This window comes from Myxocyprinus asiaticus, chromosome 36 (assembly GCF_019703515.2).
Source record: "Myxocyprinus asiaticus isolate MX2 ecotype Aquarium Trade chromosome 36, UBuf_Myxa_2, whole genome shotgun sequence".
Taxonomy (NCBI): domain Eukaryota; kingdom Metazoa; phylum Chordata; class Actinopteri; order Cypriniformes; family Catostomidae; genus Myxocyprinus; species Myxocyprinus asiaticus.
The window spans coordinates 31,846,172-31,861,669 of NC_059379.1; the positions used below are offsets into that span (position 1 = coordinate 31,846,172).

The following is a 15,498-nucleotide window of genomic DNA, read 5'->3' on the forward strand; positions in this document are numbered from 1 at the left end:
AGTAACAGGTTAACACACCTCCTCCTGCTCGCTGCCACTCACAGCCACGCTCAAACCCGTCTAGCAACACAAACCTGGGCACATTTTTTCTAAAGTTGACACAACAGTTCTGAAGTTTGGGAGTGAGATCTGCTGGATTAAACAAGACAGAGAGATGACAGTATTTGCTACTAATGTGAATTATTCAAATGTCCCACAGCTCAGAGGAGTCGAGGCATTATTCTGTTCATCAGTGGTAAGTTTATTTTATCCTTGTTTCAATGATTTTATCTAATGTTATTATGTTGTGTATTTTAATCTAATGTTATTATTTTCTCCCCCAGGTTTGTTTGAATTTGCATGTCATTGCTTGTCACGTTACGTTTGATCTGACTGTGGTTTGTGCAGTAACATGCACATTTTCCTGAGGGTGGGTTGCACAAAAAAGAATTAATCTAAAATATAGATCAAGGTTTATCTAATAATTTATATGCATCAAACTTTACACATTGTTTAAATATAGGATTAACAGTTTAAGGACTTTAATCCTATAACATTAGAAGGATTCATATATTATAGGATTAAAATGAACCTTGGTTTATTGTAAAATTATAACCAGGATCAAAATGATGGTTCAGATGTAATTCTGGTTATTTTTAAACAAAGTATAAAGTTTGATGCTTCTAAATTGTAAGATAAACCTTGATTAAAGTGTAAGATTGGTGGACCTTTTCCCGAATTAGACCCATGCATAATATTAGAGATTATCCTTTGACTTCAAATATATATTTATAAAATAGTTTAAAAAATGCATATGTAAATTCTTATTTCTGAAAGTGTGAAAGAAATGTTTGGTAAAAACAAATTTGGGCACATCCATTTTTATTGAGGCCCACCCAAAATAATTTCCTGACTATGCCCTTGAACCCACAATATAAATGGAAAATTTGGATAAAGCCAAACATGGCATTCCATTGGAATGTTTTAGGTAGTAAATAGTGCTGTGTAGTAACAGATTACATGTAATCTGGTTTATATAAGAAGATTACAAAAATCAATACTTGCATTTAGATCGCATTGCATTTTAAAATAATCCCAATCAGATTACAGTTATTTTATGGATTATGTGATCACATATGGATTACATGATTACAATTACAAGGGTTGTGGAATTCCACGAACAAACCTATATCAGTTAAAATGTATTTTTGTGTTTCATGACTCAGTAAAAGCCTTTTTATTTCACTCAGTAAAAGACAAATAGCAAGAAAAAAAATAATATAAAGTCTCATATTTTGATTCATTACGTTTTCTTAAATGTATTTAATCAACATTATGTAAAAATTGTGCCAGACTAGCCTACTCAAATGCATGGCACATCCAATCAAAAAGAGTTGTCAAAAGTAATCCAAAAGTTTTAGATTACATTACCTTAAAAATGCAACAGAAACTAGGTTACTGATTACAATTTTTGTCATGTAATTTGTAAAAAGTACCAGATTACAATTCCAAAGTAATCTAACCAGAACTTGTTGTAAAGTAGGGTTGGCAAATGTCCTGTATTAGCCGGGACGTCCTGTATTTTGGACAAAATCCTCCCCTATATTGAAGCAGCAAAATGCTGAAGCACCTCGTATTCACATGGCGGATAGTTCACAACCCTATTGTAAAAATAAAAGTGGCCCCATAACAATAACCTGATTTTGCAACAGATCTGTGCATAAACCATGATGTTAATGGAGAACATGGGAATCATATAAAATCATTTATAATTGTTCACCATACTGAGCATACTGTCAAACCAGTTGCTGATACAGTGTGTATTCTTGAATGTAATCGCAAGTGGTCTGGACACATTTTTCTTAACATAGAAGGCGTTCACTGCCTGTGGTCAATTCCATGGAGGTACAGCAGACAAGGGCTGTACCCAAAAAAACATCCTGTCAGTTTACAATTCAGTAGTGAGAAGTGCTAGTTTTAATGAAACATGTAATAATAAAAAATGTCATGATATACTCTACTTATCGTATAATCGTTATTATGCCATAACCACAAAGAAAAACGAGATTGTATTTTGTACACAGCATGGTGTATGTTTCCCTGTTTTGAAAGTTCATATTTCTCCTATTTTAGTCTCTCTTCTTCTGTGTAGGTTGTTTTGGGGTTAGTGCAGCGTTCCTCTGCAAAACTGCACTCACTTCCTGTAGCTAGTGTTGTGCAGCCAAGCGATCTGTCTCTTTTTCTTCTCATGGTTTTGCTGTATCTTTTTTCTACCTTGTCCTCTATGCTTATATCTTTTCTTCACTTTGTCTTTCCAATCCCATGAAACCAGAATGCAGAATGTACTGTACTGGACTGCAATCCTTTGAAAAAGTTCTGTTCTGAGACAGTTAATCCTCTAATCTTGCACAATGGGCCATCATGACTGGCTTCTCTCACACTCTGTCTGACACACCTGTCTGTTGTTCCCCTGGTCTGTCTGCATTCCACTAAGTGCTCATATTTAAAGAGATAGTTCACCCAAAAATGAAAATTCTCTAATTGTTTACCCGCCCTCATGCTATCCCAGATGTGTGTGACGTTGTTTTTTCTGACGAACACAAATGAAGATTTTTAGAAAAATATATCAGCTCTGTGGGTCCTCACAATGCAAGTGAATGGTGGCCAGAACTTAAAAGCTCCAAAAGCACAAAAAGTCAGCATAAAAGTAATCCATAAGACTCCAGTGGTTAAATCCATATCATCTGAAGTGCTATAATAGGTATGGGTGAGAAACAGATAAATATTTAAGTCTTAACCTTAATCTTAACCTTTGACCAGCCCCAACCAGTAGGTGGCGATATGCATGAAAAATGCAAATTGCCAAAAAATCAAAGATGAATGTAAAAGAGAAAGTGGATATATATGGTTAAAAATGACTTAAATATTGATCTGTCTATCAAGCTGAAATATTCTTCTAAAAATCTTCATTTGTGTTCTGCAGAAGAGAGAAAGTCATACACATCTGGGATGGCATGAGAAATGATGAGATAATTTTCATTTTTGGGTGAACTATCCCTTTAATGAGTTGTGAATATGATAGACAAACGCCCCGCCCTATAAAAGTCCTGACTATATGCTTACAAACAGGGTATTTTTTCATGAACCTCCTCAGTGAATATAGGCTATAAATTCTATAAATACTGGTAAATAAATAATCTGAAAGCACCCTTATTACAAAAGATCCCACTCCTAAAGCTACAGTGTGAATTAAGCAACAGTAGGTTGAAAGTTCTGCTGCTAAACATGGTTTGTGCTTACTGAAAATCGAATCACTGCTCCCAGTGGCAGAAGCTAGAACTGCTGTTGAACGTATGGGCACGTTTGAGCTCCAGTTTTCAGTTGAAATGTCCACAGAGTGGCGCCAAAAGCGAGTTTTTTTTTATTATTATTATTTGTAACTTGTATATAATAGAACAGGAATGCATATTTTATTAACTCTACGCCCTAGCCCAAACCCCAACCCTAAACCTAACCATCAATGGAGTAAAAATACAATGCAACCTACAAATCGCGCTCACTATTGTTTTTGTAAACACAATCACCCATGTCTCAGAGATTGCTAGAACAACAGGCTATTAGTAGTGCTAGAGGGAAATGTTTTCACACCTGAATTGATGCAAAAATGTCTGATGGGGGATGGCACTTGTAATTCAGCTGCATGGGGTTGATTCATGGTACATGAACTTTCGGAAGCAACATATCAATTTCCCGTGTGATCATGTTGTGTCCTTGTAAATCTATGGGATTTTTTCAATCCTTTTATTGTCCACCAGGCCAAGATAATGTATTCAAACTCTCAGCAAACTGCATAATTTGAGGCATCATTCATGTCTGTAGCAGAATGGGTGAACTTTATATATAAGCAGAAGTAATAGGCATCTAAACTTCAGATAAGATTAATTTCAAACAAAATTATTTTTCTTCTCTATCTTCAGATCTCATTATGACTACCGATATTTCTGAACCTTGATCTCCTGTCTGCACTGAGCATCTGCCACATAACAGGCTTGGGATCAGTTGACGTGGGCCAATATGTCACTTTCACAGCAGGTTCTGGTGAACTTTGAATACAATTACACCACTCGAGAAGGTAGAACGGTGTCCATCAAACCCAACGAGCACTACATCCTAGTAGCCAAGACCAACGACAATTGGTGGCATGTTCGCCGGAATGAAACAGACGAGACTTTTTACATCCCAGCTAAGTATGTGACAGAACTTCCACCTGAGCACAATCAAACTCCACTGGACCCTCCGGAGGAGTTTAGCGGACATGAATCTCTCCGGTCAAGCTCTGGGACAGCTCCTTTTACTCTCCCTGACACCCACACCTCTGCAAAGGTGACGCTTAGAGTCCCTGCCTCAATAAAAACGGACACAGAGAAAGACGGTCATAGAATATCAACTTACATTATTCCAAGGTATTTCTTTGAACCAAAGGTTTTGGAACCAAACCCCATACAGACTGAAGCAGAGGCCAGCCTTGCACCTGAACATGAGAGCCATGACAAGTCCCCTAACTCTGCTTCTCCAACTAATGGGGAAACACCACACACTATCTTACTGCCTCATGTCCATACAGTCAACACGCTATCCTCAGAGATGGAGACAAAATCAACCATGAACGAGAAAGAGACAACTGAGAGGCCTCAGGTGGACACAAAGAGCCTGGATGAAGATATTCAGATGCTCATAAGAGCTGGGTGGAGTCCCGCAATATGGAACCTCACAGATAATGGCAAGATTTTGTATGAGAGTATAGATACTGTGAGGGAACCAGAATCCCCCAAAAACGAGGACAATCCAGCAGGGACTGTGCAGACAACAAATTCCACCACAGTGCCAACCCCAGTTACACCGGACAAATCCATGGTATGTAATACTTCATTCACCCCCCTGCACATGGTTCCCACAGTCATGGAAAACCTGGAAATAACAGGGAAATTTTCAATTGTGTTTTCCAGGCCTGGAAATATCATGGAAATTTCTGTAGTGAATATACAAATCTTTAGTAACTCACCATTTTTGTTGAGCTTGTTTAAACTAAACTTGCTGATTTGCTGATTTGTGAGAGCATTATTTTAAAGGGTTAGTGCACCCAAAAAGGAAAATTCTCTCATCATTTACTCACCCTCATGCCATCCCAGATGTGTTTGACTTTCTTTCATCTGCTGAACACAAATTAAGATTTTTAGAAGAATATTTCAGCTCTGTAGGCCCATAAAATGCAAAAGAATGGGTGCCAACATTTTGAATCTCCAAAAGGGCAACATAAAATACTCCAGACAACTGGTGGTTAAATCCATATCTTCTGAAGTGATATGTTTGGTGTGGGTGAGAAACAGATCAATATTTAATTTCTTTTTCCTTCACTTTCACTTTCTCCTTCTTCTGTTTTTGGTGATTTACATTTTTCCGTGCATATTGCCCCCTACTGTGCAGGGAGGAGAATCTATGAATATATTATTCATTAGTGAATAGGTCTGAATCAAAATTATTATTATTATTATTATTATTAAATCCTTATTGAGCAATCTCAAACGACTGGAAAAGTCATGGAAATGTATTGGTTAAAAAGTGTGGGAACCCTGCCTCCAATACATTTCCATAGGCCCCTAGAGGAAAACGCTGGCATTTAATATTCTATTCTATTCTATTCTAATATCCAATTATTTCTGAATTTCTCTGCATTATATTTTTATTAAGGGGGGTCTTTTCACTCTGACATTATATCGATGCATCTATACATCAAAATATAGTAATAAACCACCAAAAAAAAAAAAAAAAAAAAAAGAGGAAGAAAAAGGGTTTAGTTATTTCAAAGTCGTTTGAATAGAGGTTACCTGATTTATTTATTTATTTTCACCACACGAGGGAGCTGTATACAGATAATTATAGGAACTGTTGGGAAGTGCCAGTGTTTAAGATGTCAAAGTCATGGTCAAATTGTTATTGAATGGTTGCATCAATTTATTCAGCCATAGGTTGCCCTGACTGACTGTTGTTTAGGTTTTTCTGCTGGAGTGTGATTATATTATATTAATTTGTGATATGCAAAACATAACATGATTTAAGGAATGTCATGAGATGTGAGTGTATCTACAGTGTCAAGGCACCTATAATTCGATGCATTTTAAGTCCCTAGGACAGGTTGTGGTATGTATAAGGTTGAATTTGAACCAGTTACCATTTTAACAGGCTTGTTAAAAAGAATAAAGACTATTTATAATGTTACACACTACTGTGGGCCTAAAAGTCCACTTTTATATCATGAAAAAGATTATTTTTTCCTCCATTGTCAAATGAAGTGATTTTTATTTGTATAGCGCTTTTCACAACACACATAATTTCAAAGCAGCTTTCCAGAAAATTATGCTGTAAGAGTAAATTATGCTGTGATATCTTGAAGTCCTCATGGTGCATTTTAAATGAATAACATGATTGAAAATCATGCCTTAAAATTATTATTTTTTTAATTTAAATTAAAAAAAAGTATTTTCTTTAGGCCCCCGAATTAACAAGCCAAAGGTGACTGAGATAATGAACACAAAACTCCATAAAATGTAGTTAATGGAGAAAAATAACCATGGGGGAAACCAAGTTCAGCTGGGGGAGCCAGTTCCTCTCTGGTTAAACAGCACGAATACAACGCCAATATTAGCTATCTACTGTATGTTTAATAAAAGTCATGTATTATTTGAGTAAACAGAGTAGATGTTGGTGGGCAATGTTTAAAACTAAATTATTATGTATGAACTAAGTTTAATGATTAAGTGTCTTGAAGTCCATCCTGAATTGATTGCAGAATTGCACATAGATGAAGTGTCCTTTTAAGTGTTTTAATTAAGTACAATTAAGTGTTTAGTGTTACATTCTATCTTGTATTCATCTGTGGCAAATGTGTCATTTTAACACTGATAGTGGAAGTTGGTAATATTTGAGGTGTGCAAATTTTTTATGTTTTAATTTTGTGATGTTAATCATATGTGGTTAATTTCCACTCTGTTATGGGAAGATATAGTGAATATTGCTGATGACGTAATACCATAAACCCTTAATAATTAAAACGGCTTTAAAAACGACAATTTAAACAACTTTACAGCTCAAATAATACATGAGTTTTAACAGAAGAATTAAATGTAAGTGTTTTTATAAAATTATAAGCTTCACATTTCTGCCTTTAAACCCTCCAAACATTGGCCCCATTCACTTCTATTATAAGTGCCTCACTGTAACCTTGATTTTTGCTTTTTGTTTTAAGAAAAGTAGGGACGGGTCTAAATTAGTTTTTGTGGTAGTCAACATTATGCCACAAATGCTGTCGATTGAGCTTAACTTGTATTGAACCTGGAATATTCCTTTAACATGATGACCCTTTAATGAGGAAACATAAAGATTCTTATAAATGTATGTTTCATTTTTCAAATGTTTTAAAGCCAAAAACCAGCACTATTTCTGGCATATCCTAAGCGAAATCCAGTTTGGAGGCCCTTGCATTGCCGCAATCCATCCCCCACCCCAGATCATTGCATTCTCCCTTCCCTCTCGGGCCACAAGGGGGCCCTCTATACCTGTCTAACTGAACCATAACAGATACCTGAGTCTTAAAAGCAACTTTTAGTATATTTAAAGTATATATATATATATTTGCTCTGTGGCCACCCTGGTGGCTCAGGGGCCCTAAGCGCCGGCTTATACCGCTTAAAGCTAGAAACGGCTCTGCCGAAAAGGCACCGAACTGTAGGAATGACCTAAGACTGTACTAAGACTGTACTATAGAGGATTGTAGTAGTACTACAGTATACATACTGTACATTTTGTTGAGTATTAATAAAAAAAAAAATTTTTAAAAGTAATTCTTATATCTAGTGTGGGGATTATACAGTGACTTTCTGGTGATTCAATGTTTTTTTTTTTTTTTTTTTTTACAAGTAAACAAACTCATAATTCGTACCTTAGTAACAAAATGACAAAAAACTAAACTTATTCTGTCACAACTGTTATATTTCTGCGTTTGGAGCACTGTTTCTGTGTTATACACATTTATTAGCGATGTTTTGGCCCTAATCAAACACCCAATCCACAAAGAGCCCACCACTGCCACTCCTTGCCAACTGATCTGCATGTCAATGCGCTGCTTGTCTGTTTGTGTGGCCCGGAACATCACCGGCACCGGACCGGCTTCTCCATCCGTTTGATTTCACTTTATCCCGGTCACCAGACTGTCTATACGGTGCGTATTCGAGTTAGAATCGACTTTTTTCAAGTACACGTTTAAAATCTTTATTGACAGAACCAAAAAGAAAGCCTTTTCTTTGAGGCATTGAACCTGGATCTAAATATAAGCCTGCTTATTTGACTGCAGGGGAAGGGGTATCCAACCATCGTGCCAGAGTCAAATGAACGGCGCAACAGGTTAGGTGAGTTGATGCCGCGTGCCCGAGTGACTGCGAGTGGCACTAAGGGGAGGCTCCCAAACACACACCTGTTTTCCTGTGAAGTGACATCTGGAAAACATCTACAGTAAAGATTTGGATTATAACCATCAATTTGACTGGATTATCGTTTGCAACTTTTATTAAATATATAAGCATGTTTGACGACGGGAAGGGTTCACCTTTTGTAAGGTATGACGTAATAATTCCTGCGCTTCCTATACGGAGGGATGCGGTGAGGAGTCTGGAATTGTTTTATTGCGTTGTTATTTTTGTAATTTAAAATGCATGATGATGCATAAAACAGTTACAAGTTAAATTAACTTGTCTTCGTTGATTTCATTTTTTAAATGTCAAATTGTTAATATCAAAAACAAGAAGCTCTAAAGATCTTAAATAAAGAACTGTAAAACCACAAATGTTTTTTGGGCATGGTGCCTTGGATTACCACATAACCATGGTACATGAATATGGTAATCAATCATAACTATGATATAAATCAAAATAGTACCTTGCTATATCAAAGTCTGGTATAGCGTGGTATTACCATCTGATACTTTTACCACATTTTTAATGTTTTCATTTAGTTTGAAACTTTCTATGATATTAGTGCATATACCGCTCAGCCACAACATTAAAACCACCTGCCTAATATTGTGTAGGTCCTCCTCATGCCGCCAAAACAGCGCCATGATATTCTTCTCACCACAGTTGTACAGAGCGGTTATCTGAGTTACCGTAGACTTTGTTATGCAATCATGCCACGGTCCAAATCACTGAGATTTTCCCCATTCTAATGGTTCATGTGATCATTAACTGAAGCTCCTGACCCGCATGATTTTATGCACTGCTGCCACGTGATTGGCTGATTAGATAATCGCATGGATGATTGTTGGTGCCAGACGGGCTGGTTTCCTGGGATTTTCATGCACAACAGTCTCTAGAATTTACTCAGAATGGTGCCAAAAACATCCAGTGAGCGGATCTGTGGATGGAAATGCCATGTTGATGAGAGACGTGGACAGAGAACGGCCAGAATGGTTCAAACTGACAAAGTCTATGGTAACTCGGATAACCGCTCTGTACAATTGTGGTGAGAAGAATATCATCTCAGAATGCTATTCTGAGATGTGGGTTGGTGCTTTTTTGGCAGCACGGGGGGCCTACACAATATTAGGCAGGTGGTTTTAATGTTGTGGCTTATCGGTGTATTTGAGTGTGATTTGCATGCAGATGCAAAGGATTTATGTTTATTCTTCATTTCGGGTTTAGGTAGGATTTATAAAAAGTAAAGATCGACCGATTTTGTTTTTTAATGACCGATACGATACTGATTATTTTTATATTTAAGTGTCCGATAACCGATATGCATAACCAATTTTTATTCTTGTTTTATTTCTGCTTTAAGGCACAACAACAATAATATCCTCTGAAGGTGAATAGCCTGTTTTACTAAATGTATATTGCACGCAGTCTACAAATAATTAATTTAAGTAGTTTAAGTTGCAGTATACACTTGTTCAAAGCCCCTCACTTTATTAATATTTAAAATATCAAGTCTTTTGTGTCTAATTTTATAGGGAAACCCATATTAAAGAACCAATAACTGATTAAGTGGAAATGTGGAAATATTGGTTTAAAACATGGGGAACGTCCGGCCGTATAATGCCCACGAGACCATTTGAACTGGCCCACTAGGCCATGAGAAATAATTTAATCAGCATAAAAATCATCTTGATTCCATGAACTGTAGAAAAAAAAAAAAACACATTATAAAAAATTATTTAAATTGGGGGCCTGGGTAGCTCAGTGAGTACTGACGCTGACTACCACCCCTGGAGTCGCGAGTTCGAATCCAGGGTGTGCTGAGTGACTCCAGCCAGGTCTCCTAAGCAAACAAATTGGCCTGGTTGCTAGGGAGGGTAGAGTCACATGGGGTAACCTCCTCGTGGTCATGATTAGGGGTTCTCGCTCTCAATGGGTCGCGTGGTAAGTTGTGCATGGTTTGCGGAGAGCAGCATGAGCCTCCACGTGCTGCGAGTCTCCGCGGTGTCATGCACAACGAGCCACGTGATAAGATGAGTGGATTGACTGTCTCAGAAGCGGAGGCAACTGAGAATTGTCCTCTGCCACCTGGATTAAGGTGAGTAACCATGCCACCACAAGGACCTACTAAGTAGTGGGAATTGGGCATTCCAAAAATTGGGAGAAAAAGGGATAAAATAAAAAATAAAAATAAAAACAATAACAATGCAAAATACTATATAATGCAAAGTCCCCTTTCATTTTTGTGCCTTGGTGCTTGCCTTGAGCACATACAGAATGCACCTGTATATAAATTTCAACCCACCATTAGAAATAACTGCAGTGCAAATTATTTTGTAAATACCTGATTGGCCCTTGCTAGGAAAAAGGTTCCCCACCCCTGCTTTAAAACAGCAGTCAAACCAGTCTATCTCTAATAAAAAGTACAGCATAAAACAAAATTCTCAAAGGGCTAGAGCAATATGTTGCTAATGTAATTCTTCATTATACAGTGTGTGTAATTTACTTTTACATGTATGCATTTGGCAGATGCTTTTATTCCATGCAACTTACAGTGTATTCAGATATATTTTATCAGTTTGTGTTTTCCCTAAGAATCAAACCCATGATCTTGCCATTGCTAGCACCATGCTCTTCCAATTGAGCTACAGGAACCAGTATTCTTTTAGATTCTTTAAGTTTCAATCGGTGTGTGCTGTCTTGTCTGTGGGTCTTAGTTTGGTGGGATAGCACAAGAAACTCTGGAGGACTGCCAGTGAAGTTCTGGTTTCCATAGTGATGGTGGTTTCAGCATTGGCATGGCTGAGGTGCCATTCAGTTCAGCAGGCACAATGTGTAGCGCTGGTGTGCAGTCCTGGATATGTAGGTCATCTTATGCTAATGCATCTTACATGGCGCTGTGCACTGGAAGACCCCAGATCTTTCTGCATGTGCACGACAGGAGTGTCACATGTGAGTGTGAGCATTGGTGGAGTAATTTAGGATTACTAAAGAGATGTATAGTAATTCCACTGGATCTAATTAAATCATGCTTTTATAGAAGATCAAACGTGTGCTTAAATGGATAGTATACTTGCAAAACTTTTAATCTCTCAGAATCTACAGTACATTCACACCCATCCCTGAAAGTGCATGCAAGTATTTGACCAGTACAGTATATACTTAAGTATGTTAAGACTTATAGATTCTGTAAGTAAAAATACTCAGTTTAGTGCACATTTTGTACACATATGTGCATTTTCAAAAGAACAGGAAGCATAGAACAGTACTTGGAAAATTATTCCAGGGGGTGGTGCGCAAACAATCCAGAAAATGACAGACAGGAGAAATTCAACCATGGTAAAACTGTCAACAGAAGAGTAAACACAAACTTTCAAACTCTCCATTTGAATCTATTCTAGATCCGTTAAATAAAAACTAATGCGACATCTCACCTCTTATGAAATATACATATTTCCTAAAAACCTCTGCTGAAAAATGCAACCTAAATTATTTTAAAATGTGCCAGTGCTTTGCAACTGAAATACTTGTACAATAATAGCATTTTTGAAACGTTAGAATGGTGATTCTAAATGTATGACCACAATTTTGGCAATGCAAAAAAAAAAAAATAAAAAAATCACTTATAATTAACTTAATTATTGTTGCTGAAATTCTGTAAGCCTAAGGTAATACCATATGTTCTATCATGAAGTCTCTTTACGGCTGTCGTGATGTGCTTGTTATATCTCTTTGCTCCATTAAGTAATTAGGACAGCACTTTATAGGTGAGGAGTGTAATTTTAGCACAATAGTGCAGTACATTGCTCTACAACACGTTCAGTTCTCTCCGTCCTCCAGTGCCTCACCACTATTATAGAACTAGACAGATGTACGGGATTCAGACTGATGTCTCCGGCGTGGGAGGCGGGTGCTCTAACAAGGAGGCTAAAGGGTACAGCCTTTAGCGTCAGTCGCTTGTGCATCTCTTGAGGTCAGGAGAGTGAGGTTTATACACATTGCACAGCTATCTATCAGCTGGCCACCATTACACTCACCCCCCAAAACCTCACTCCCATCCGGGTCACGGTACCATTGTTACACTCCTTTCTACCCACTCCATAAAGGACTCGAACCGGCGTCTCCAGTGTGGGAGGCAGGTGCGCTAACAAGGAGGCTAAAGGCTACAGCCTCTAGTGTCAGTCGCTAGTGCACCTCTTGAGGTCAGGAGAATGAGGTTTATACACATTGCACAGCTATCTATCAGCTGGCCACCATTACACAGACTTTGGTCATTTTTCACCAAATAAATGTGAGGCAAATAGTAGAGAACTCTCATAATGTAAAACAACTCTCCAATAGCTCAAACTTATCACAATTAATTTGGCGACAGTAGGTCGAATGTTCTGCTGCTGAAATCAGACTTTCAAATCACTGCCCCCGGTGGTCCAAGCTGGAAGTGCTGTTGAATATATTAAAATGTCCATAGGGTGGCACCAAAATCAAGTTGTATTTTTAGCTGTCAATGATGTAACACAGTCAACAGGAAAGCATATTTAATGTACCCTAACCCCAACCCTAAACCTAACCATCAATGGAGTGCAACCTCTGAATCACACTCACCATTGTTTATGTGAACGCAATTACTTTCTGGATTCCACGGAACCAGAACCCTGGTCTTGGAGGTTGCTTGCGCAAGGCACTATCAGTAGTGCTAGAGGGAAGGGTGGTCACAGTTAAAATGAAAGTTTTATGAACTCTACTGCAAAAATGTCTAATGAGGGTTGCTACTTGTCAGTAATTCACCAGTATTGGGTTGATTTAAGTGTACATGAAGTTTCAGAAAAGTCATCTCGCTGTTGCATAGCTAGTTATATACAGTACAATTATTACTTCATGCCATATAGCAGTTATTTTCAAAAAGAATAAAATAACACACAACTAAACTGCCCCCTGCTGTGGGCAGCAGTCAAATACCAAGAGCTCTCTTTTCTCAGTTCTCTTTTGGGCTGTGCAAGTTTGTAATTTCTGTGGAAATGCATGTGTTATTAGGAGAAGTATTGGTCTTGCTTCTGGACTGGAGAATAAAATTGGTAATTCAGTATGGAAGTAGAGTGTCCATTAAGTCTATTATACTCTTATTGTTGTTGCATTTTACTTGACTGAGGATTTTGTCTAGTCAAGTCAATTTTATTTGTATAGCGCTTTTCACAACAGGTGTTGTTTCAAAGCAGCTGTACATGAAATTATGCTATAACTGAAAATGAATGAATATAATGCCAATATTAGTTATTATGTTTAGAACTATTAGTGGTTAAAATTAGTAAACTAAGTGTTATGGGTCAATGATTAAACAAAATGATTTTCTATGAATTATAAGTTTTATTGTTAAAGTCCTTGAAGTCATCCCGAATTACCTGAGGAAATACACGTGGATGCATTGTCCTTTGATTTTGGCCGATGAAGGCTTTTGGTGGTTAATACATTTTCTATGTAGTTTAAGAGAGTGTTGTCACTCCTTTGACCAAGTTGATATAGGTATCATTCAGTGAGGAGCATCATAGTCTGGCTGGAAGTTTATGGCAGGTCATTTTGGTGAACTCCATCCTGAGTTCATGCTTCAGACAGAGGCTCATGAAAACTTTGGGCTTCTATGTGTCCTCTTCTGGTAGCCAGCCCTACGAAAAGGGCTTTCAATGTCTTCTGTCTATGAGAGCTGTAGAGCATCTTCTAACTATGTCTAAACATTATCCTCATGACTGTTGTGCAAGAGTCTTGCACAGTCATCAGTATTAGTCTTAGTCTGTGTCTTGTCTGTGCCCTTAGACATAATGACCTTTTTTGTCTGTGCCCCAATAATGATGAAAGACTAAATGTCACTGGTATGTGTAATATGTATCATGTGCATAGTTCTTTGAGACTTGCTCTTTTACTTGTTATTGTGTTTGAACATCTTTGTACGTGGTTTGGTTTGTGTGCATATTACACATGTTAAATTTATGTCTGTCAATGGCTATGGCCATTTATGATGCTGATTTATGGATCCGTAGCATGCACATTGCATATCTTTTCAGCATTGTTGTTAATAAGGTTGGGGCAACTTTCTAAGCTTACATGTATTCATTAATTCATTAATTTAATACTAGGGACGCACCGATCCGATACCTGGATCGGTATTGGCTCCAACACTGAAGCTTTTAGACGGATCGGGTATCGGTCCGACGAGCCCGATCCAAATCCGATACTGTGTGTTAGTCATGTTTGTTACTGTCAAGCTCCAAAAATGACATAAAAGAACCATAAAAACAGCATTAAAGCAGTTCATATGACTCATGCATTTTATTCAAAGCCACTTGAAGACGTGCGATAGCTCTGTGAATCACAAAAGGCTGTGTTTAATAAGTAAATATATAGTATGCGCAGCGCCAGCGCATTAGTGAATGGTGCTGCTCTGTTGACACAAACCCAAGCACAGGCTGGGTGATGCACTCACGACTATTTTTAGCCTTCACAGCGATGCGCAATATTTGAGCGCTACTTAAGAACAACATCTCAGATGTACATGCTCAATATTTTGGTTCACTTATAATATGCATTTAGAACAGCACCGGAGGTGCATTTTACCAGAATTTGAATAAGAAGCGAATTAAACTACTGTGAACTTACTAACAAACAGACACATACAGGACTTCCTGGAGAGTTCAGAAAGGCCGAGATATGGTGAAATTCCTAGACGAGCTCTTCCCAAGTCTGTTCGACATAACAGGCCATAAGCTGGAAATCGAGTGAGCTCACAGTGTTCCAGCTCGGAGATCCGCTGAGGGAGACAGGCCCGATCAATTCTGGCCAAATTTCTAAGATCATCCGATAAAGATCTCGTGTTACACGAGGCGAGGAGTAAAGGAAGGCTTTCTTGGAAGAACCACAGCATTTTCTTGTTCCCAGACATTGCGAATTTGACAAGAGAGAAACGTGATCGATTCAAGGAATGCAAGAAACTCTTACATCAACGGAAGGT

The 15,498-nt window shown here is 37.8% G+C and overlaps 1 protein-coding gene across 2 annotated transcripts in view; it reads left to right on the forward strand.

The window, feature by feature from the left end:
• Positions 1 to 15,498, forward strand: part of LOC127427381 (rho GTPase-activating protein 27-like) — a 68,056-nt gene continuing 52,558 nt past the window's right edge. Inside the window, exons 1-2 of one of the 2 annotated variants that reach the window (XM_051674970.1) lie at positions 1 to 235; positions 3,957 to 4,893. In XM_051674970.1, coding sequence (XP_051530930.1) covers positions 4,054 to 4,893 — 840 coding nt within the window. In that variant the 5' untranslated portion in view covers positions 1 to 235; positions 3,957 to 4,053. The remainder of the gene's footprint in view (positions 236 to 3,956; positions 4,894 to 15,498) is intronic. The other variant, XM_051674969.1, reaches the window with a different exon arrangement.